The sequence below is a fragment of the Gopherus evgoodei genome, chromosome 23 (assembly GCF_007399415.2).
Source record: "Gopherus evgoodei ecotype Sinaloan lineage chromosome 23, rGopEvg1_v1.p, whole genome shotgun sequence".
In the NCBI taxonomy this organism is placed as follows: domain Eukaryota; kingdom Metazoa; phylum Chordata; order Testudines; family Testudinidae; genus Gopherus; species Gopherus evgoodei.
This window is the reverse complement of record NC_044344.1, coordinates 1197682-1220629: the sequence shown is the minus strand read 5'-3', so window position 1 is coordinate 1220629 and position 22948 is coordinate 1197682. Positions and strand designations below refer to the sequence as shown.

The 22948-nt window shown below is 52.9% G+C and overlaps 2 protein-coding genes across 4 annotated transcripts; one reads left to right on the top strand and one right to left on the bottom strand.

Annotated features, from left to right (window-relative positions):
- The first annotated feature begins 8032 nt into the window (after positions 1–8032).
- On the top strand, positions 8033–16977 carry MLX (MAX dimerization protein MLX). Of its 2 annotated transcripts, none has more exons than XM_030541114.1 (8): positions 8033–8115; positions 9782–9818; positions 10385–10474; positions 11321–11427; positions 12051–12150; positions 12878–12977; positions 13489–13690; positions 14909–16977. In XM_030541114.1, the coding sequence occupies exons 1-8, from the start codon at positions 8071–8073 to the stop codon at positions 14963–14965; spliced, it is 738 nt and encodes a 245-aa protein (XP_030396974.1). In that variant the 5' UTR covers positions 8033–8070; the 3' UTR covers positions 14966–16977. The 2 variants fall into 2 exon arrangements, with proteins under 2 accessions (XP_030396974.1, XP_030396975.1); XM_030541115.1 differs by having other exon boundaries at positions 14874–16977.
- On the bottom strand, positions 10468–22877 carry PSMC3IP (PSMC3 interacting protein). 2 transcript variants are annotated; one of them, XM_030541116.1, is made up of 8 exons: positions 22602–22877; positions 21604–21710; positions 21057–21146; positions 20254–20365; positions 19877–20022; positions 19025–19078; positions 18064–18123; positions 10468–11314 (listed from the first exon to the last, which is right to left on the bottom strand). In XM_030541116.1, the coding sequence occupies exons 1-8, from the start codon at positions 22633–22635 to the stop codon at positions 11225–11227; spliced, it is 693 nt and encodes a 230-aa protein (XP_030396976.1). In that variant the 5' UTR covers positions 22636–22877; the 3' UTR covers positions 10468–11224. The 2 variants fall into 2 exon arrangements, with proteins under 2 accessions (XP_030396976.1, XP_030396977.1); XM_030541117.1 differs by lacking the exon at positions 10468–11314 and adding an exon at positions 17333–17883 and having other exon boundaries at positions 22602–22869.
- Between the last annotated feature and the right edge of the window lie 71 nt (positions 22878–22948).

Sequence of the window (22948 nt, the reverse complement as noted above, 5' to 3'; positions counted from 1 at the left end):
GAGCCTTGGTTGGATTTTAGATCGTGAAGCAAACGTCTGTTGCAGACGAGCCAATGGCAGCAGCTGCTGGCCTTTGGGGGGGTGTCTAGAGAAGGGTCTGTGTGTACAGCACCTCGCACAAGTGGGGCCTGGTCAGTGACAGAGAGGCTCTGGGCATGTTGTAATGGGTCAGTGGGGCCCAGCGGGGTTCCAGGGCTAGGCCTTTTGCAGCTCCCCAGGGGAAGTGAGGGCTTGTGCTGTCCACCCGTCACAGCCCAGGTGTGTCTCACCGTGCAGCCCCAGCAGGACATAGCTGGAGTGATGCAAAGGGCCTTTGCACCTGTGCCCTCTGGCTCCACTGGGGCTGCAGCCAGCGGAGGGCAGGTGGCACATCAGCATGGACTTTGTGCTGGCCCGCAGCAGCGTCAGGAGGGACACACTGGGAACAGGAGGTGGCTGTTATCTCAGGGCTGGGTACGCCAACAGCACCTCACCTGGCGTAAGCAGGAGAACATGACGTGCTATCAGGATATCCTGGGGTGAGGGGGCAGGGAGAGGAGCAATGAGGTGCCCTGGGGAATGGGGTGCCCTCCTCTCAGTGGCACTCGCAGGCATCTGAGCTTGGGGGCTGCAGGCAGGAAGTGCGCTGAGGTTGGGCAAGGGGCTCAGGGCTAGGCCATGTGGGTCCCAAAGCCAGGAGCAGGTGCAACCTCCCCCTACTCCAGGCTGTGGCTGGGAGGAGGGAGCCTGTCTGGCAGGGCTGTGCCCTGAGCTCTTGGCCACAGGGTCTGCAGCAGGTGGGGGGGTGATGGGGCTCCATGTGTGCTGGGGGTCCCTGCTTTACTAGCCCAGTGTCTGGGTCTGTCCAGTAGGGTTCTTGGTGGAGGTTGCCCTCCGTGCTGGCTTGGCAGTGGGATGGGAGGGAACCTGCGTGCCCCTTTGGCAGAGACTCCCACTGATGCAATGGGAGGGAGGCCGGTTCTCCAGCTCCTTCTGACTGAATCAACATTGCCTGTGCCCCAGTGCCCTGGGGGTGTGTGTCCCACTGCCCAATCGCAGCTCATGCTCTCTGTGCAGGGGCGGGGGGCGGGCGACACCGAGTGGGCTCTGCACTGGCTTTGCTGAACAACGCCTGGGGTGGGGGGAGCCAGGGAGCCCGCGAAGGCAGCCAGTGCCCTCTCCAGCTGGTCACCCCATGTGCAAAGGGCCCTGCAAAGGGCACCCACCAGTGTGCAAAGGGCCCTGTTGGCCTGGCTGGACTGAGGTGCTCTGGAGTGGCAGGGTGCCCCTGGGCCCCAGAAACAACCATGGTTCCTGTGCCATTGCAATGAGCCGTGGCTGAGGGGCACCGCCACTGCCTGCCTCCCACCCCAGCCCTGAGGCAGGGCACTGAGGGGGGCTGGGGGACATAGGTGCCTGCACCATCTCCCAGTGCCTCCAGGTAACCCCACATGAGTCGGTATCATGTTGAGCAGGAAGCAGCTTCCTTTCTGGTATGGAGGCATCAGCGTTATCAGAGGAAACATCCCACAAAGACCCCCAGCTGGCAAATAAGAATCCTGTGGCACCTTATAGACTAACAGACGTTTTGGAGCATGAGCTTTCGTGGGTGAATACCCACTTCGTCGGATGCATGTAGTGGAAATTTCCAGGGACAGGTATATATATGCAAGCAAGAAGCAAGCTAGAGATATTAGGAATGACAATATACAAAAACCTGTAGGAGAGCACTTCAACTCCCTGGCCACACAATAGCAGACCTTAAGGTGGCCATCCTGCAGCAAAAAAACTTCAGGACCAGACTTCAAAGAGAAACTGCTGAGCTTCAGTTCATCTGCAAATTTGACACCATCAGCTCAAGATTAAACAAAGACTGTGAATGGCTTGCCAACTACAAAACCAGTTTCTCCTCCCTTGGTTTTCACACCTCAACGGCTAGAACAGGGCCTCATCCTCCCTGATTGAACTAACCTCGTTATCTCTAGCTTGCTTCTTGCTTGCATATATATACCTGCCCCTGGAAATTTCCACTACCTGTGTCCGACGAAGTGGGTATTCACCCACGAAAGCTCATGCTCCAAAACGTCTGTTAGTCTATAAGGTGCCACAGGACTCTTTGCTGCTTTTACAGATCCGGACTAACACAGCTCCCCCTCTGATACTTGACAGCTGGCAAATGCTGCTCTGGACATAGCACAATGAACTGAACTCAACCTGCCCACACACCTCGTGTACCCTGTGACTGCCCCCCCCGGAGACCCCACTTCCTGTGCTGGCCCCTGTGACAACCCCCCAGGGACCCCGCTTCCTGTGCTGGCCCCCATCCCCCAGGTGACTCTGCTTCCTGCCTAATACTGCCCCCGCGATCCACACTTCCTGAGGCCAGGGATTTTGCAGGGTTGTCCCCAGTGAACTTTAGATTCACTGGCTTCTCTGGATGCAGACTCGGGGGATTTTCTGTCCTGCCCCTGCCAATAACCAGCCCTGGGGCTCAGAGCTCTCCTAGCCAACTCTGGCTCCTGCCAACTGCACAGTGTGGTGAACTCTTAGTTTCATCAGGAGCCTCGTATGAAAGCCTCAACTCCTGGAGTCCTGCGATTACAGGTGACTCTCAGCTTCCATGTAAACCAATACAAGCCTAGCATGCCTGGTTGGGAAGACAAGTAGGAAACACGACCCTAACGGTCAGACCCAGGAGGCACAGAAAAGAAAAAAAACTGAAATCCTCAATGGTTTATTGTGTGTAACATTAAAATCTCATGATCTGAGGAGCCGGAGGGGCTGGGTCTGAGCTGACGGGGCTTCTAGGACGAGTGCAGGGAGTGATGTCACTTAGGTTCATGGGCCTGGACCCAGGCCTGAGTGGGGGTTGTGTGTGTGTGGGGGGGGGAATCACCTGCAGTCATAGGCACAGGGCAGGGAGCTGAGTAAACAGAGGTCACATGTCAAGGCCTAGGGCTGGGATGGGTTCATCTGTGGCCACTGGGCAGGGATTGGGGTTATCTGAGGTCACAGGCCTAGAGCCAGGGCAAGGAATGGGGTCATTTGAAGTCACTGAAGAAGTAATGGGGTCGTCTGAGGTCACTGGACAGGTAACGGGGTCATCTGAGGTCAAGTTGCAGACCCAGGGCAGTGAATGGGGTCATCTGAGGTAACAGGCTGAGACCCAGAAGAGCAATTGGGGTCATCTGAGGTCACTGGAGAGATAATGGTGTCATCAGAGGTCAAAATCCAGATCCAAGGGAGCAAATGGGGTCATTTAAGGTCACTGGACAAATAATGGGGTCATCTGAGGTCATAGGCCCACCCTGAGAGCAGGGAATGGGGTCATCTGAGATCATTGAACAAGTAATGGGGTCATCTGAGATAACAGACCAAGATCCAATGAACCAAATGAGAACATCTGGGGTCACTGGACAAATAATGGGGTCATATGAGTCACAGGCCCACCCTGAGATCAGGAAATGGGGTCATCTGAGGACACTGAAGAAGTAATGGGGCCATCTCAGAACCCAGGGCAGGGAATGGGGTCATCTGAGGTCAGTGAACAAGTAATGGGTCATCTGAGGTCAAGACCCACCCCAAGAGCATGGAATGGGGTCATGTGAGGTCACTGAAGAAGTAATGGGGTTATCTGAGGTCAAAGACTTAGACCCAGCAGAGCAAATGGGGTCATCTGGGGTCACTGGATAAGTAATGGGGTCATCTGAGGTCAAGACCCAGACCCAGACAAGGAAATAGGGGTCATCTGAGATCACTGGACAGGTAATGGGGTCATCTGAGGTCACAGACTCAGATCCAGAAGAGTAAATGGGGTTATGTGAGGTTACTGAAGAAGCAATGGGGTCATCTGAGGTAACAGGGCCAGACCCAGGGCAGGGAATGGGGTCATCTGAGGACACTGGAGAAGTAATGGGGTTATCTGAGGTCACAGACTCAGATCCAGAAGAGCAAATGGGGTCATGTGAGGTCACTGAAGAAGTAATGGGGGTCATCCGAGGCAACAGGTCCAGACTCAGGGCAGGGACGGGGGTTATCTGAGGACACAAAAGAAGTAATAGGGTCATCTGAGGACACTGGTCAAGTAATGGAGTCATCTGAGGTAACAGGCCCAGACCCAGGGCAGGGAATGGGGTCATCTGAGGACACTGGAGAAGTAGTGGGGTTATCTGAGGACACAGACTCAGATCCAGAAGAGCAAATGGGGTCATGTGAGGTCGCTGAAGAAGTAATGTGGTCATCTGAGGTAACAGGTCCAGACCCAGGGCAGGGAATGGGGTCATCTGAGGACACTGGAGAAGTAATGGGGTTATCTGAGGTCACGGACTCAGATCCAGAAGAGCAAATGGGGTCATGTGAGTTCACTGAAGAAGTAATGGGGGTCATCTGAGGTAACAGGTCCAGACCCAGGTCAGGGAATGAGGTCATCTGAGGACACTGGACAAGTAATGGTGTCATCTGAGGTCACTGACTCAGATCCAGAAGAGTAAATGGGGTCATGTGAGGTCACTGAAGAAGTAATGGGGGTCATCCGAGGTAACAGGTCCAGACCCAGGGCAGGGAATGAGGGTCATCTGAGGACACAAAAGAAGTAATAGGGTCATCTGAGGACACTGGTCAAGTAATGGGGTCATCTGAGGTAACAGGCCCAGACCCAGGGCAGGGAATGGGGTCATCTGAGGACACTGGAGAAGTAGTGGGGTTATCTGAGGACACAGACTCAGATCCAGAAGAGCAAATGGGGTCATGTGAGGTCGCTGAAGAAGTAATGTGGTCATCTGAGGTAACAGGTCCAGACCCAGGGCAGGGAATGGGGTCATCTGAGGACACTGGAGAAGTAATGGGGTTATCTGAGGTCACGGACTCAGATCCAGAAGAGCAAATGGGGTCATGTGAGTTCACTGAAGAAGTAATGGGGGTCATCTGAGGTAACAGGTCCAGACCCAGGTCAGGGAATGAGGTCATCTGAGGACACTGGACAAGTAATGGTGTCATCTGAGGTCACTGACTCAGATCCAGAAGAGTAAATGGGGTCATGTGAGGTCACTGAAGAAGTAATGGGGGTCATCCGAGGTAACAGGTCCAGACCCAGGGCAGGGAATGAGGGTCATCTGAGGACACAAAAGAAGTAATAGGGTCATCTGAGGACACTGGTCAAGTAATGGGGTCATCTGAGGTAACAGGCCCAGACCCAGGGCAGGGAATGGGGTTATCTGAGGACACTGCAGAAGTAGTGGAGTTATCTGAGGGGACAGACTCAGATCCAGAAGAGCTAATGGGGTCCTGTGAGATCACTGAAGAGGTAACACGGTCATCTGAGGTAACAGGTCCAGACCCAGGGCAGGGAATGGGGTCATCTGAGGACACTGGAGAAGTAGTGGGGTTATCAGAGGACACAGACTCAGATCCAGAAGAGCTAATGGGGTCATGTGAGGTCACTGAAGAAGTAATGGGGTCATCTGAGGTAACAGGGCCAGATCCAGGGCAGGGAATGGGGTCATCTGAGGACACTGGACAAGTAATGGGGTTATCTGAGGACACAGACTCAGATCCAGAAGAGCTAATGGGTTCATGTGAGGTCACTGAAGAAGTAATGGGGTCATCTGAGGTAACAGGGCCAGACCCAGAGCAGGGAATGGGGTCATCTGAGGACACTGGAGAAGTAGTGGGGTTATCTGAGGACACAGACTCAGATCCAGAAGAGCTAATGGGGTCATGTGAGGTCACTGAAGAAGTAATGGGGTCATCTGAGGTAACAGGTCCAGACCCAGGGCAGGGAATGGGGTCATCTGAGGACACTGGAGAAGTAATAGGGTCATCTGAGGACACAGACTCAGATCCAGATGAGCTAATGGGGTCATGTGAGGTCACTGACGAAGTAATGGAGTCATCTGAGGTAAGAGGGCCAGACCCAGGGCAGGAAATGGGGTCATCTGAGGACACTGGAGAAGTAATGGGGTTATCTGAGGTCACAGACTCAGATCCAGAAGAGCAAATGGGGTCATGTGAGGTCACTGAAGAAGTAATGGGGTCATCTGAGGTAACAGGTCCAGACCCAGGGCAGGGAATGGGGTCATCTGAGGACACTGGAGAAGTAATAGGGTCATCTGAGGACACTGGTCAAGTAACGGGGGTCATCTGAGGTAACAGGCCCAGACCCAGGGCAGGGAATGGGGTCATCTGAGGACACTGGAGAAGTAGTGGGGTTATCTGAGGGGACAGACTCAGATCCAGAAGAGCAAATGGGGTCATGTGAGGTCACTGAAGAGGCAATGTGGTCATCTGAGGTAACAGGTCCAGACCCAGGGCAGGGAATGGGGTCATCTGAGGACACTGGACAAGTAATGGGGTCATCTGAGGTCACAGACTCAGATCCAGAAGAGCAAATGGGGTCATGTGAGGTCACTGAAGAAGTAATGGGGTCATCGGAGGTAACAGGGCCAGACCCAGGGCAGGGAATGGGGTCATCTGAGGACACTGGACAAGTAATGGTGTCATCTGAGGTCACAGACTCAGATCCAGAAGAGTAAATGGGTTCATGTGAGGTCACTGAAGAAGTAATGGGGGTCATCCGAGATAACAGGTCCAGACCCAGTGCAGGGCATGGGGTCATCTGAGGACACTGGAGAAGTAATGGGGTTATCTGAGGTCACAGATTCAGAGCCAGAAGAGCTAATGGGGTCATGTGAGGTCACTGAAGAAGTAATGGGGTCATCTGAGGTAACAGGTCCAGACCCAGGGCAGGGAATGGGGTCATCTGAGGACACTGGAGAAGTAATAGGGTCATCTGAGGACACTGGTCAAGTAATGGGGGTCATCTGAGGTAACAGGCACAGACCCAGGGCAGGGAATGGGGTCATCTGAGGACACTGGAGAAGTAGTGGGGTTATCTGAGGGGACAGACTCAGATCCAGAAGAGCAAATGGGGTCATGTGAGGTCACTGAAGAAGTAATGGGGTCATCTGAGGTAACAGGTCCAGACCCAGGGCAGGGAATGGGGTCATCTGAGGACACTGGACAAGTAATGGGGTCATCTGAGGTCACAGACTCAGCTCCAGAAGAGCAAATGGGGTCATGTGAGGTCACTGAAGAAGTAATGGGGTCATCGGAGATAACAGGGCCAGACCCAGGGCAGGGAATGGGGTCATCTGAGGACACTGGACAAGTAATGGTGTCATCTGAGGTCACAGACTCAGATCCAGAAGAGTAAATGGGGTCATGTGAGGTCACTGAAGAAGTAATGGGGGTCATCCGAGGTAACAGGTCCAGACCCAGTGCAGGGAATGGGGTCATCTGAGGACACTGGACAAGTAATGGGGTTATCTGAGGTCACAGACTCAGAGCCAGAAGAGCTAATGGGGTCATCTGAGGTCACTGAAGAAGTAATGGGGTCATCTGAGGTAACAGGTCCAGACCCAGGGCAGGGAATGAGGTCATCTGAGGACACTGGACAAGAAATGGGGTTATCTGAGGTCACAGACTCAGAGCCAGAAGAGCTAATGGGGTCATGTGAGGTCACTGAAGAAGTAATGGGGTCATCCGAGGTAACAGGTCTAGACCCAGGGCAGGGAATGAGGTCATCTGAGGACACTGGAGAAGTAATCGGGTCATCCGAGGTCACAGCCCAGATCCAGGGGAGCAAATGGGGTCATGTGAGGTCACTGGACAAGTAATGGGGCCACATGAGTCACAGGCCCAGTTCTCCCACGTGTTCCTGGCCGTTGCCCCCACCAGTGTCCCCGCGTTCGCAGCCCTGACACGTGGTTTCCACTGTGCGCCCCCACCCCGGAGCCCCTCCCCCCGCCGGATTCGGGGTTCGCGGCTCCCCCAGTGCTGAGACCGCGGCGCCCCCCGCTGCAGGATCTTCGCTGTCACGGCGCCCCCTCGTGGCTCAGGCGGGCCAGGACCCGGGACACACTTCAGCTCCCATCAGACCCCGCGGAGGAACTACAACTCCCATCAGCCCCGCGGTGACACGACATCTCCCATCAGCCCCCGCGGCAGGCGTCTCCCGGAAGCTCCTTTCGTTGCAATGGTCGGGCGCTGTGATTGGCTGATGATGGAGGTCACATGACCTGAGTCCGCGGGAAGATGGCGGAGCAGACAGGCGCCTCGCCCGAGGACCCCTGGGGGAAGGTGAGTCCCGGGAGCGGGACGGCGGCCTGCGCGGGACACACCGCGGGGCCCTTCTCCCCGGGAGAGCGCGACACCCCCCGGGCCCGGAGCCGGGTCACAGCGGGCGCGGGGGCCTGGTGAGAGGGTGGGTCGGGGCTGGGGGAGCCCAAGGGCGGGGGCTTGTGGGGGCAGAAGTCAGGTGGGGTCACGTCAGGTCAGGATTGGGGGTCGGGGTCAGGGATGGGGTCAGGTCAGGGTTGAGGGTCGGGGGCTATGTCAGGTCAGGACTGGGGTCAGGTCAGGGTTGAGGGTCAGGGTCAGGGATGGGGTCAGGTCAGGATTGAGGGTCAGGGGTCAGGTCAGGATTGAGGGTCAGGTCAGGATTGGGGGGTTATGTCAGGACTGGAGTCACATCAGCGATGAGGCCAGGGGTCTGGTCAGGTGTCCAGCCTCCCTGTGACCATGCAGGTTCCCAGCTCTGTGCCAGAGGAGGCAGATTTCTGAGGGGATGTGACTGGCCGCAAAGCCACTGGCTGGTGGCTCTCCTGGGGCATCTTATCTTGCCTTTTACCGCATAAAGAGAATCAGATACCACTGCTGACTTATTTTCTGCCCATCACCCCCAGACATTGGGAAGGGACAGAAATCCTCCTGCACTGGACACGAGCCAACTCTGGGCGGCCGGGATTGGAGAGGAACCATCCAATATGGGTGGATTATTCCACAGTTCTACATTTCTGTCACTGCAAAATCTTGACTGTCTTGGGAAAACATCTCTCAAGTAGGTCCAAGGAGCTAAATGCACCTAGGGCCAAATTTGTAAAGGTGTTTAGCTGCCTAGTGGGATTTTGCAAAGGAACTAAGGCCCACAGCCTCAAATCAATGGAATTTTGTGTGACCCATGATCTAGGTTCTTAGGCACTTTTTGGTATGCAACTAAATGCCTATCTGCTTCTTTAGGCAGCTCAATACCTTTACAAATCTGATCCTTGGTTCCTTGGGGGAGGCCTTACATAACTGCTGCCAAGCGGAGGACTTGGCTGTTGAATGCACTTAGGTTTCCTGCTTGGCATATCCAGGGAATAGCGTATCTTGAGAGTCATACCTAGAGGCTGAGCTTTAACTTTCTATGAATGTTTTGTGCTCCTGAATGCCTGGAGCAGAGCTACCTGGTCATTTGTCTTTTCTTGTATTCAGTGTTAACATTCAGATCAATGTAACAACGTAACAGGGGGAGGAAGTGTGACTATTTGTCCATAAGTGCCCAAAGTCTGTGTAGGAACCAGGGTCAGATTTTCACAATTGCTCAACACCCAGCTTCTCCTGTTGTCGTCAGTGTGCATATGCTTTTGAAAATCTGACCATGTATTCCTAGAATAAAGTGTAGTAAAACTGTAACCAGATCAATCCTGCTGTCACAGCCTTGTTAAACTGAAGAACAAACCAGTGTTTCAGGCTGCAAGGGAATTGGGCAGCACTGTTCTTCTGGAATGTGGATGTGTTGTGTGAGGGCTCATGGGACCACCCACATTGTTCCCACTTGCTGTCATGTATTGGCACTATAGTTTATTGTGCAAAAAAGCAAATGTGCTAAAGAGGAAACTGCCTCACTCACTGGTTGGTTTCTTTTTCTCTCTTCTCTTCCCATTTTCTCATGCTGTAATTGGCTCATTCTACAATGCACCAGGTGGATTCTGCATACAGTGACAGTGGACTGGATCCCTGTGAGTAGCCTTGTGTCCTCTTGTCCCAAACTCTGTCGGGTCACAGCTGACTAAATGGGCCTGGGAGCCCTGGTCACTTTTGTCCTTTGTTCTAGCTTATGCTTTTAGGAGAGGGATAATCTGGTCAAATCTGGCTCAAATCCAGAGGCTCTAATCGGACCCTTTGGCCTTTTAAATCAAGACTCATGGGAAAGACAGCACAGTCGCGATCATCAACGTATTCTTTCTTCCTTTAATGAGAGGCTCTTGGAGCACTTCATAAGTCTCCCAGAATGTATTTCCCCCATTTTACAGACAGGGAAACGGGTGCAAAGGATATTAGAGTTACACTGCTGTGCTTTAGTTGGCTTTCATGTCTGGGCCCAGTGGCTTTTCAGCATTCATCGTACCTATCTGCACACTGACTGGGACTGCAACAGCTGTTAATCCCTAGAACTGGTTGCCCTGTGACTTGCCTTGCAGAGTTGATCCCTTCTGTGTCCCAGTTGCAGTGTCTCTGGGGGTTAGTGACACTTACTGCCTCCTGCATGACTTAGGGAAATACGGTGTGGTATTTTCTCTTTCAGCACTCTTTGTGGAAAGCACTAGGAAAGGAAGCATAGTATCCCGAGCTAACAGCATTGGCTCCACCAGTGCCTCCTCAGTCCCCAATACAGGTATGGTCCCTTCTCTATGTTCCACCAGCTTCTCCAGCACTTCAGTTAATAGGGGCTTTTTCCACTCTCTCATATTCCTGTTCAGTCTCATTCTCCTTAGGTAGCTATTCTGTAAGAGACTGTGATTGCAAGAGCTTCCTCTGCCAGCTTCCCCTGCCCTTGGGTAGGGAGGATGGTGTCCTGGCTTCCTGCAGGGCAGTTTGATGGGACTCTCCTGGTAACGTAGAACAGAAGAGAGCTGGACAGAAGTGCTGAGGAAACTTCTTGGCTGAGGTTTTTGAGTGCTGAGTAGTGATGGATGCCTACTCTGAGACACCTTAAAGGGGCCTGACTCCAGGAAGTGCTGAAAAGTCGGCCCCTCTGCGGAAGGGATCTCAGCTTAGACACCCAGTCTCTCTTGAAATCCGGAATGCAGCTGAGCCCTTCTAGTGAGAATCCTGCCTAGACAAGCCAGGGCCCAACCCCAGGGGCCTGCAGGAGAAGCAGGTGGCCCAGTTGGCACCCAGTATCTTTGTTATTGGCCTTTGCTATAATTAATTTCCCCAGCTGCTCATTCACGCTGTGGACTGTTGTCAGCAGAGATGCCCTTGGACAGGTGGATCTTTACTGTGTTTTGGTCCCATCCTTTTGAAAGAGCTGTTTGGAGCTAGTCCATCCAATCGGTAGCTAAGTGGTGTGCCTGTGAGGTGTTCTCAGGCATAGGTGTCTAAATGATCCCCAGGCCAGACACTGTGTGGGTTCCGTGTTGCCTCAGTAACTGCAGGTATCCGTTTTTGTCTCTGCTTCCTGGGCTCTGGGAGCTGCCATGTGCCCCCAGAGCTGACGGTGACCATTCTTCCGCTGCAGATGATGAAGACAGCGATTATCACCAGGAAGCCTACAAAGAGTCATACAAAGACCGGCGCAGACGCGCTCACACCCAGGCTGAGCAGAAGAGACGAGATGCTATCAAGGTAATCTCAGAGCAGCTAGCAGGCTGCTCCTTTGCATGAGAATTCAGACAGCACCTTCCTTTCACATCAGACCCAGGAGGGCCCATTATTGCACCTTGGATTATTTACTTAGCTGTTAAATTCCATGTGCACCCAAACATTCAGGATGCTGCAGGGCAGCGTTTCCCAAACTTGGGATGCTGCTTGTGTAGGGAAAGCCCCTGGCGGGCCAGGCCTGTTTGTTTACCTGCCACATCCGCAGGTCTGGCCAATCACAGCTCCCACTGGCTGCGGTTTGCCGCTCCAGGCCAATGGGAGCTGCGGGAAGTGGCAGCCAGTATGTCCCTCGGCCCACGCTGCTTCCAGCAGCTCCCATTGGCCTGAAGCAGCGATCCGCGGCCAGTGGGAGCCACAGTCGTCCGGACCTGCGGACAGGGCAGGTAAACACACCAGCCCGGCCCACCAGGGGCTTTCCCTACACAAGCAGCCATCCCAAGTTTGGGAAACACTGCTGTAGGGGGGTTGTATCAACCTGGGAGAACTGTAGCTTTCCACTTGGTTAAACCATGTGCCCAGCCAGCTGCCATCATCCCATGCTGTTGAATCTTAAACACCCTGTCACTTCCGCTCTGCACTCCCCACAGAAAGGCTACGATGATTTGCAGGCCATTGTTCCCACGTGCCAGCAGCAGGATTTCTCCATTGGCTCCCAGAAACTGAGCAAAGCCATCGTCCTGCAGAAAAGTGAGTCTGGGGGTCGGGGGGAGTGATTTCTGGGCCTGTGCTGGCATTCCTAACAGCTGTGACAAATAGCTTCTGTGCTGGACAGCTGTGCTCCTCTGGCCACGGAGTGGGGTACTGGCCAGCCAGAATGGGAGCCGTTCATGGGGAAAGTCCTCTCGCTGTTAAACCCTCCCTGCAGACATTCAAAACTAAAATGGCAGGTGCCTTGTTCCAGGCCTCACTGAGTTGTCTGCTCCCTCCCAGCTGGCACTGCAGGTTAACACTGTCCTGGTCTCTTGCTGAAGGTAACACTTGTGCAATCAGCCTAGAGTGCAAGGGAGGCACACGGTTACAGGGTGAAGCACTAGCTGCCTAGCCCAGTCACCCCCGTCTTGCAGCTCACAGGCATCAAAATCACTTAGGTTGAGGGTAGTAGACTGTCTAGGGCTTAGGAGGCTGAGACTCCTCCCAGCTTGGCCACTGCTAGTGTACGATCTAGAGCACCTTGCTCCCCGTCCCAGGAGCTGGGTTGTGAAGCACTGAGACCCTCTGAGGAGAGGAGGCACAGGGGAAGCCTGGCTCCTGGTCAGTTTGGATGCATGAGGCCTGTGGGGATGAGATATAGGGCCATGCGTCAATCCCGCAGGTGCCCCAGTGTCTGCTAGTCCTGTCCCCTGCTGAGCAACATCACTGTGACCTCTGATCTGCCTCGAGCATCCTAAATCCTCGTCCTCCTTTTGCTTTTCAGCCATCGACTACATTCAGTTCCTCCATAAGGAGAAGAAGAAGCAGGAGGAGGAAGTTTCTACACTCAGGAAAGATGTCACAGCTTTGAAAATCATGAAAGTGTAAGGAGCAACTTGTCGCACGTCTCCCACCCTGAGGGGCCAGGGAGACGGACACCCTGTGTTTTACATATTGCAGCAGACACCCACCATACTCCCCCTCTGTTCTGTGCAATTCCATCCCAGGGCTGGTTAGTATCTGAGTCGCTGGTTAAGCTGGACTTGACACAGATCCCAGTACAGTGTGAGGGCATGGGCTGAGCATGGGGACTCCCAGTTCAGAGCAAGGAGCCCCAGCCTGTTCCTGGGTCTCCTGTCCAGCATGGAAGGGAGGCTGCGAGTTCCCTGCATTTATTCCCCTAAAGGAATTTAAGCCCAGAGCCTGCTACCTTAACAACACAACCAGTCTGAGTGTCACCTTATGGCCCTAACATGCGAAGTTAAGGGCCTTCAGCAAACACTGCAGCAAATCTTTGGTCTCTCTCTCACCTCAAACAGAGCTCTGGAAAGTGTCGAGGCCAGAGCTGGCTTCCCAAGCCTGCCATTTTATCCAGGTTTCTTTGGTTTGTTTCAGAAACTATGAGCAGATTGTGAAAGCTCATCAGAATAATCCAAATGAGGGGAAAGACCAGGTCTCTGACCAAGTCAAGTTTAATGTTTTCCAAGGCATCATGGATTCACTGTTCCAGTCCTTTAATGCCTCCATCTCGGTAACGAGTTTTCAGGAACTTTCAGCCTGTGTCTTCAGCTGGATTGAGGAGCACTGTAAGCCCCAGGTAAGGACTAGGAGCCAAACACAAAGTAACACGGGGCCAGATAGCTACGGTAGATACAAACGCAAAGCAGTGCATGTTGGAGGGAACTGCTTGATCTATTCCTGCACCTTACTGGGCTCTAATTCACTAGCACCAGGGCCAGTTCAGCACCTGGCAGCAGTCCAAGCACCTTAGGAGGTTTAAAGACCAGGATGGAGATAGTGACTGCAGTTCCGGTCACCCTATCTCAAAGAGGACGAAGCACAAGGAGACAGTTCAGAGACAAGTGACGAGAATGACTAGGGCCTGGAAAGCCTGGGACTATCTACCAGAGGCAGAACAGGGGACATGATAAAGAGATGCAAAATAGTGCCTGGAGCTGAGGACGGAGATGGGGAACTTCTGTTCTCCCTGTCTCTTAATGAGCAAAGGGACCATGTGTGCAATGGAAAGCGTCAAATTCAGAATGAATAGAGGGAGAAACTTTCCCCCAACGTGCAGCTGGCAGGGTAGTGCTGTCTGCCACAGGAGATCAGGCAAACCCTAGGGTACATCTACACTGCAAAAACCCCTGCAGCAGCAAGGCTCAGAGGCCAGGCTCTGCAAACCGGCAGAGGGGGTGTTTCAGAGCCCAGGCTCTAGGCTGAGTGGGCACATCTACTCTGCTATTTTGAGCCCCAAAGCGCAAGCTCTGCAAGCCCGAGTTACCTGACCCAGGCTCTGAAACTTGCTGCTGTGGCATTTTTTTCTCAGCATAGAGATACATACCCTGGTGAACAAGAGCCCCAGCATGAGACCAGCAAACACAAGCTTTGAGAGGGATAGAAATCCTCCTGCTTCAGAGCATAAATGAGGCTCTAGCTCATGGGGGCTAAGGAGAACCTTCCCTGAAGGGCAGGTAGTCATACCACACCTTCTTGCACTAGGCTTTTTCTCTAAAGCAGCTGGTTCTGCTACTGTCAGACAGAAAACTGGCCCTTGGTCTGATCCAAGCTGGCAGGTGCTGTACTCCCAGTAATACTGAGGCACTGAAGCCATGTACCCCCTACCCCGAGGTCTGTTCCCATAAAGACCACTGTGCGTGACTGACACAACTGGTACCTAGCTGCCTTTCTATATACACAGTCCCCTCTGTAAAGAGTTCCCTGGCCTGTTCTGGAACCCACAGAGGCATTGCCAAGGTGAATGTTTCTTCATCCTGCAGAGTGACTGATTCTGCCTCCTCCTTGTTCTCCTCAGACTCTGCGGGACATCGTGCTTGGGGTTCTGCATCAGCTGAAGAATCAGCTCTATTGACTCTCTCCCTGCCCTTGCCCCAGCAGCATAGGTCTGTGCTCATCATCCACACTGCTGTGGGGTGCTGCCCAGCAGGGAGGGAGTTGGGAAACAGACTCCAGGAAGGGCTGGTCTATTTCCCTTGGGGTTGTTCTTAAAGCTTCTCTCTGGATTATTTATTGTATTGACCAAAAACCAAAACTGGGCCGTACGTACCTCTCCACAGATCCTGTTGCAGTCTGTAGCACTAGAGGCTGTGTAGGGACTCAGTCAGCAGAGAAGGGAGTTTAGATATGATTAAATACACTTCTCGTTGCCCCAAAGGAAGGCAAGAGAGGCTCTCACCCAAACTGGCATGGCAGTGAACGGACCTTGCCTGGGCCCCTGACTCTTTGCAAGAGTGGCAGTAGCTCAGCTGGTGGGAGGGATCTGCTCTGTAGCTGTCAGATTGTCCTGTTCCCTGTAGGCGGGGGATGGCATGGAGTCTAACTACTGCCTGGTCATCTTAGCACTGCACATCTACTGCTTGGTGGGATGCATGCCCTGAAAACCGGGGCCTGGGCATGAGCTGTAGAACAGATGGAACACAGGCTGTTTGGTTTCCAGGTAAGCACTTGCTGACATTGCAGCTACCCAGGCACCTTTCCACAGAGCAATGCAGGGCGACCTCTCCCCCCCCCCCCACAGCTAGTTGTCACCTTAAGATTAAAGGCAACAAACTGTCCTCTACAAAAGGGAGTTAGGAAGAAGCTTCCCTTGGCACAGGTCCTCCCATCACTGCAGGCTTTCTTGCACCTTCCTCTGAAGCAGCTGGTTCTAGTCTAGCAATTCCTGTGTGTCTCAATCCTGATTGTCTAGTTCTGCCTAGGGATGGAAGGGTGCTTCCTTTACTGGTGCAGAATGACTTTCAAAAAAGCCATGCAAAGGAAGCTGGTGGGCTGGCCCCTCACTGCCACAAGGAGAGGCACTTACTCCATGGCCTCGACCTTTGCTTGAGCCAGCTGCTGACTTGGCCTTTTGGACTGAGCCATGTTTCCTAAATAATCAAACACGAGTGCAGCTTTCGCTACAGCCTTCTCCAGCTTTCTCAGCACACAGGCTGATCTCTGTCGGGCTTTATATGACTTGACACTTTTTGATGAAGTCACACTGTGTGGGAAAGTAGAATAGCATAGCACAGAGCTGCTGTGAATTCTAAGTAGACGTCTGCTCTTGTTTAGAATGATAGTTTTATATCTAATAAAGCCTTGATTTTTGTAATGTGTTGAAAAAAAATCACACTAACATGTTACCAGTTTACGTTTTGCAGACAGCTGCTTGTCTGGGACAATTTAAATCAGTTACACCCTGTTTCTTTCCCTGTAGCCCTACAGGTCTATTAACAGCAGATGGCAGCTGTCTGCTAAAGCAGCAAAGGCATTTTACTACTCAAACAAGGTGACACTATTGGAATTACCCCAGCAAAGTGACTCTCTTACAACAGTATTTGTCAATTTTCAATTATGTTCCTACCACACCTCTAAAAATCCCATGTTAATGGCTGTTGTGCATTTCTGTCAGTTTGGGTATGGTAGTTTCTTGGTGCTTAAAAGGCAGACAACTAACACTGAAGCAGGGGCATAATGTTTCCATTTAATCAAGGAAATATTCTCATTGGTCTTGGATTTTATAAGACAAAGCACTTCTACAAAGCTTGCATTGAGTGTCCCTGTCGGTCCAAATGCAGCATACAGCCCCATGGAAGTTCAAGAGTTTGTTTGCAGTGACATGTCTAACTGCTGAAGTGAACTGCACATAACAGGGGAAGCTGCCGCTAGGCCTGTATTCAAGCACAGACATGTAACTCTTGTAAGATGTTGCTTTGCTGTAAGGAAAGCACCCTGTTTGCAGAACCGCTAGCCTGTGCTGTTTACTAATAAGTGACTTGTGTATTTCTCAAAGGGCATTGCTTTTTACAGACCTCACTCAGGTGGAAGTGAAATATTTTTCTATCATGAAAAGTAATTATAATAAATTTTTGCTAAGCATTTTAAGGATTGTCCCCCTCAGTTTGTTTATTTCTTACACAGAATCGCTGGGTTTGCTATGAGAGGTGATGAGGCAAGGGCCAATTTTCCAGAAGTGACTAATGATTTCAGGATGCCCAGCGTGACCCCTTAGCCAGTGTTATGGCAGCTGTATTGGAACAGCCCTCCCCACCTGCTCATCTCCTGTTATCTGGGTGCCTGACTCCGATTGTTCTCAAAGCCGTAGTTAAACCAGACTGGAATACAAACAACCTCCCTTTTGTGAGAGCAAAGCAGCCAAGACTCCAGAGAACAGTTGGGAAGCCAGTCTTGCTACCGCCAGGACATGCAGGGTGAGAAATAATTATGGAAGAAGCAGGGCTAAGATGAGACACTGTGGTGTTTAATGAATCACACCCCTATATGCAGCATTACGGCATGGTAGATGCTGGGGGAAACATTTCCCACCCTCTCTATTAAATACATTGAGATGCTAGAACATCCCTACACAGTTGAACAACTAGTTTCTTTCTCATCTCCTAGACTCTCCTTTCCTCCCTTTGCTAGAACAAACTCACCTACTTGTTGGCAATTCAACACCCCCCTAGCCCAGTGGAGAGGCACCATCCCAACTGCTCATTGCAACAAAGGATGATAAAAACGGGACTCCACTGCAAAGAATATGATGGGGCCTGTAGCTGCCTCAACCCCTCTAGCCACCCTCCTGACTGCAAAGCGTTTTAAAACATAAACATACATAAAAGACACAGGACAAAACCAAGCCCTACAAACAGTGCAAGTTTCAGAAGCGGCTTCTGTTGGGTTCCACACTGACCAATTTTCTCCCTTGGAGCAGTGGCCCCTGTCAGCAACTCAGACAGCCACCGGCAAAGTGACATTGTAATCCTCATCCGTCTCTATCCCAACTTCCTCCTGCACAAGAACAATGCAGCCTCTTTACCAAGAGCACAAAGGAGAGTTAAGCTTGCTGTACAGCACAGAGAGAATTCAGAGACAGGGCCCTTTCCAGCACTGTGGGACTTGCTGATGGTTTGCAGCAGAATAACTGCAGATTTGTGTTAGTCAAAGGCAGGTGGAGATGGTGGTACTTACAAAGAACTGTTTCTTGCTTTTGGGGTAGCCCTCCAGAATTGCATCAAGTAGCTCAGTTGCCTGGTAAGACAAAATAATTTGAAAGAATATTTAGTTACATTTCTTCAGGAAACAGACACATTAAGTGAAACTTGGGCAAGCTCACCAGTGGGACAAGCCTTAAGTATGCAGCTTAGCAAAGGCCAAAGCATTAGCCCCCATGGTCACAAGCAGTGAGGCTTCCTAGGGTGCATGCCTGCCATGCACCCCTCCTCAACAGACACCATTACCCAGGCTGCTGAAGTCAGGTCTCCTCCCAGTTAGCCATTACACACTAATGAGAGGCTAATGGCCCCTACCAGACAGCTGTGGGGCTCCTTTCACCCCATATATTTCAGGGCTCTAAGTGATATCTGCTTTGCTGCAATCACCCACTGGTCCATTGAAAGTGGCAGTTTGGCATCAGTAATAGACTGTAAACCCCCAAACAAGATGACTCTGGCGAGTGACAGAGGGAGCTGCCACTGGAAAGCCAGAGAGGATGGTTGGGAGCTTGCCTTGCTATGTCCATACATTGGAAAGCAGATATCGGAGCCCAGGAAGAGGTATCCCTGCCAGGATGGCTGCTCTCCCAGCACTAGAAACTATGGGATGGAAGCTGGAGAACAGCAGCATTAAAGTGGGGAGAAGTAGCCTTGTGATTCCTCCTCCTGGGTGACACCAGAAGGGCCCAGGCATCACAATTCAAAACTAGCATAAGCTGAGTGTGCTACAGAGGTTCATATGTCAAGTAGTTCTTGGCTACCTTGGCAGCAGGCTATTGAAGCAAAATGCTCAGCTAGCACAGGCCCCCAGGGCTGCTCCATAAATCATTAAGTCACTAGCATTTTTTCCCTGAATGAAACACCATGTCGCCTCTTGGGTATTATTGCCACCACCCAATGGTGCCCATCTACCCAGTATTCATAATAAAAGTCACTACCATTCTCTTCCTCCTCCTCCATTCTTTACAGTACAGCTTTTTCTCGTTGTAAACCTGCAACCAACAAGACTGAGTGAGTAACATTAAACCCAACCACTCCCTAGTGTGAACCAAGGAACTACTGCTAGGAGGGGAGGCCAGGCCAGAGCAAGATGTTTATTTAGTGTTCAGGACCATCGCACAGTGCAGGCAACTGACTGACAAATAAGCTCTTTGGCAGTGGGACTCCTTTTAAAATGGATGATTTGAGAGGCTAAAATGTTGAATTTCTGTATTAGTAAAATGACAACCCAGAGGGCTGCAGGCAAGAGTCACTCAGGAACCAGCCTTATAGCTGCTCCCCCTAGATACACAACCTAAGGAGGAACACGTGAAGGGTCTGCTGAGAATGTTAGGGAGCAGGACATTTCCAATGACATCAGACTCGGATTGGCTCCATGCTGGAGTGAGCCATACTTAAAGCTGACCAGCACTGCAGCATGCCTGGCAGGTAATGCCGGGGTAGCGTGATCAGACTTCAGAGATGAAGTCACAAAAGCACCACCCTAAGCTATGACAGGAACATTGGGAAGTTAATTGAGAAGAGGACAGTTTGCGCTGGAGTTTCAAACCCCTCCAATTCTTCAGTGTTTGATGTCAGATTCAAAACGTCTGTCAGCATTCTACGGTGCCTTTCATCCTCACATTCAGACACACCACCTGCTTACAGAAATAGAGGACTCGTCCAGAAGGGACAAGCTATTCCTTGTCTACATCTAAGGATAATTTATTCAGCATTTTGTTAAGACAAGTAGAATTGAGCTGGGCTCTTGGCTGCTGTGTTCAGTGGCACAGCCCCTTCCAGCTCTTTACCTTCTCTTTCTCTTCAGGAGTCACATGGTTTGCTGCAGATTTAATTCGCTCCAGTTTCTCTGTGTAACTGGCACAATCTTTTTTTAACTCTTCAATCTCTTTAATCATCTCTGGGGTTGTCATTGAGCCATTCAGATCCTTCAGTTCTGGAATGGAATCGCTAGTTACCCAGGATGCCCACAGCTAAAGCTCAACAGCTAGCATTAATGTCTGCATGACGCCACACTCCATGCTGGCACCACAGTGCGATGCCTCAAAACACACACTCCATGCTGGTGCCACACTGCACTGCCTCACACACACTCCATGCTGGTTCAGCTTCAGAGCTACTCTACTTTGAAATAAACCTGGCAGTAGAAGTGGAAATTCAAACACACCTGATTCCATATGGCGGCAGCTCTGTTGAAGGGTTTGTACTTTTGAAGAAAGCTCCGAGATTTCATTGTCCAAGGCTTTAAGCTCAGAGTCACTCATTGTGGGAAACTGATCCTGAGAGAAAAGAAAGATGACACATTATGAATTACAGAAAACAGATGTTCCCTGGACAGTCACCACCACCCATTTTTGACAGAGATCTTAGAGACATTTGTTTCCATGACAGCTTGCTGCAGTTCTTGAGATCAGCCACACACAGTGTGCTCCTAAAGGTATCATCTCCACTGGTTAAGAGGGGATGGAAAGAGTGCTGATAAATGGGATAGAATGGCATAGCTTTGGTCATTGTTAATATTAACAAAATTTATATTTATTACATTATAGTCTAAACTGGTGACATTGTCTAGGATGTTACAGACACAGCAGGTTTTATGTTATTGAACAGCAGAGTGCTGGGTTCCTTTAAACAAATAATCCAAAGTAAAAGGAAGAACCAAAGCACTTGAACGGAATAAACGCAGAACAACACATGTTGCTTTGAAGTGTGAGGAAAGCCACAGGTGCCCAGGTAAACACACATACTGGACTCTCCTAGTGCATTTTGTGCTGAACCACTATGTAAATAAAAGCTTCTTGCCAGTGTCTCCTCTGTGCCTGATGCAGCACCAAAAGTGCTGTCAGCACATTAACAAAGACTGCAGGGAAGGCCGTACCTCGCCAAAGGGCTTTACTTGGGGCTGGTCTGTTTAGTTTTTCACCCAACATTGTTTTTGTCTCCTAGGGAAATTGAACAGATTCATCTCACCTGGTCTGGAAAGTATATTTTCTGTTTCCCATAAGCCTTCTCTCTTATTTTCCCTTGTTGAGCCAGCTGCTCCAGTGCTTTCACCACAGCCTGATGCAAAGAGGAACAGGAGTCCACATGAGAACTGGACAGAGCACCAGAAAGTGACCCTGTGGACTAAGCTGGGCAGGGGAAGAGATGAACTAGACAGACCTTAAGGGCTCTGTGTGTTGTTATAGCTGCAGATATGGTATCTGCCCACGCAGCCAACCATCTGTGCATCTATCCAGGGGGCTCTTGCTGCCACCTCCCAGCTGCCTGTGACATGGGTTAGTGAAAGGCTGGGGGTTTCTTGTGCTGCTGTGGGACAATCTCTGGCGAAGGGAGGTAGTGGCAGAGTGAGCTCCCACCCATCTGGCGGGGTCACTAACATGCTCCCCACCAGCTTCTCACTTGGGTGGAAGGCTCTGACCCGCCTTGGTGCCACGGGGGCCTTGCTCCAAGCAGCCAAGGGGGGAAGAGGCGGAGCCTCTATAGAGCCGGGCAGGCGCCTAGCTCTGTCTCTCACCGTCTTCCCCAGCCCATGCTCCCGCTGCAGGTTCCCGAAGGCATCCTGGGCGCTGTGTGGCCGATTCTGGTCCCGGAGGTAGCGGAGCAGGATTGCGGCGGCTCCTCCTGCAGGGAAGAGAGCGGGACAAGAGGCGCAGTGCGTCAGGGAGCGCAGCCCGGCCCATGGGAGGAAGGGAGCGGGGGGGGTCCCTGGGGACGGACTCGGGGAGGGGGAGGGATGAAGGGGCCCGGCTCAGCGAGGGAGGATCAGGCCGGGGGGGGGGGGGGGGGCGGTGGAGGAAGGGAGCCGGGGGGGGGTCCCGGGGGAGGGGGGGGCGAAGGGGCCCGGCTCAGCGAGGGAGGATCAGGCGGGGGGCGGTGGAGGAAGGGAGCGGGGGGGGTCCCTGGGGATGGACTCGGGGAGGGGGGGGGCGAAGGGGCCCGGCTCAGCGAGGGAGGATCAGGCCGGGGGGGGGGTGGTGGAGGAAGGGGGCGGGGGGGGGTCCCTGGGGAGGGGGGGGCGAAGGGGCCCGGCTCAGCGAGGGAGGATCAGGCGGGGGGGGCGGTGCAGGAAGGGAGCTGGGGGGGACCTTGGGGAGGGGGGGGCGAAGGGGCCCGGCTCAGCGAGGGAGGATCAGGCGGGGGGAGCGGTGCAGGAAGGGAGCTGGGGGGGTCCCTGGGGAGGGGGGGGACGAAGGGGCCCGGCTCAGCGAGGGAGGATCAGGCGGGGGGGGTGGTGGAGGAAGGGGGCGGGGGGGGGGTCCCTGGGGAGGGGGGGGCGAAGGGGCCCGGCTCAGCGAGGGAGGATCAGGCGGGGGGGGGCGGTGCAAGAAGGGGGCGGGGGGGGTCCCTGGGGAGGGGGGGGACGAAGGGGCCCGGCTCAGCGAGGGAGGATCAGGCGGGGGGGGCGGTGCAGGAAGGGGGCGGGGGGTGTCCCTGGGGAGGGGGGGGCGAAGGGGCCCGGCTCAGCGAGGGAGGGGCAGGGCGGTGGAGGAAGGGGGCGGGGCCTCTCCTCACCCGTCGCCGCGGGGCTCTCTCGGACCTTGCTCATCCTCTCGGTCTCTGTGCGGCGTCCGCGGAGACGGAGGCGGAAGCGGAAGGAACGCAGCCCCAGCAGCCCGCTCGACTGCTGCTATGGTTACCGTCCCTATTTCCGGTACACCGCCCACAGTCCCCTTTCCACCAATCAGAACGCGCTTCGGCTGGGGGGCGGGGCGCAGCCTACACGTGAGCAGCTTGACAAGAGAACTGGCTCTGATTGGTCAGCACAGGCGGTGCCCGGGCCGTGACCCCCATGACCTCTCCCCTCCCCGTGGGCCCAGCCCCGCCCCCCGGGCAGAGCCCCCCAGGGACACTCCTTGGAC

Coding starts and splice junctions, on each gene's coding strand:
- MLX (XM_030541114.1), top strand. CDS start 8,071: ATGGCGGAGCAGACAGGCGCCTCGCCCGAGGACCCCTGGGGGAAG. Junction 8,116..9,781: donor CCGAGGACCCCTGGGGGAAG/GTGAGTCCCGGG, acceptor ACAATGCACCAG/GTGGATTCTGCATACAGTGA. Junction 11,428..12,050: donor AGAGACGAGATGCTATCAAG/GTAATCTCAGAG, acceptor CACTCCCCACAG/AAAGGCTACGATGATTTGCA.
- PSMC3IP (XM_030541116.1), bottom strand. CDS start 22,635: ATGAGCAAGGTCCGAGAGAGCCCCGCGGCGACGG. Junction 21,147..21,603: donor AGCATGGGCTGGGGAAGACG/GTGAGAGACAGA, acceptor TCTTTGCATCAG/GCTGTGGTGAAAGCACTGGA. Junction 11,315..18,063: donor AAAGCAAGAAACAGTTCTTT/GTAAGTACCACC, acceptor CATCATCTGCAG/CGGAAGAATGGTCACCGTCA.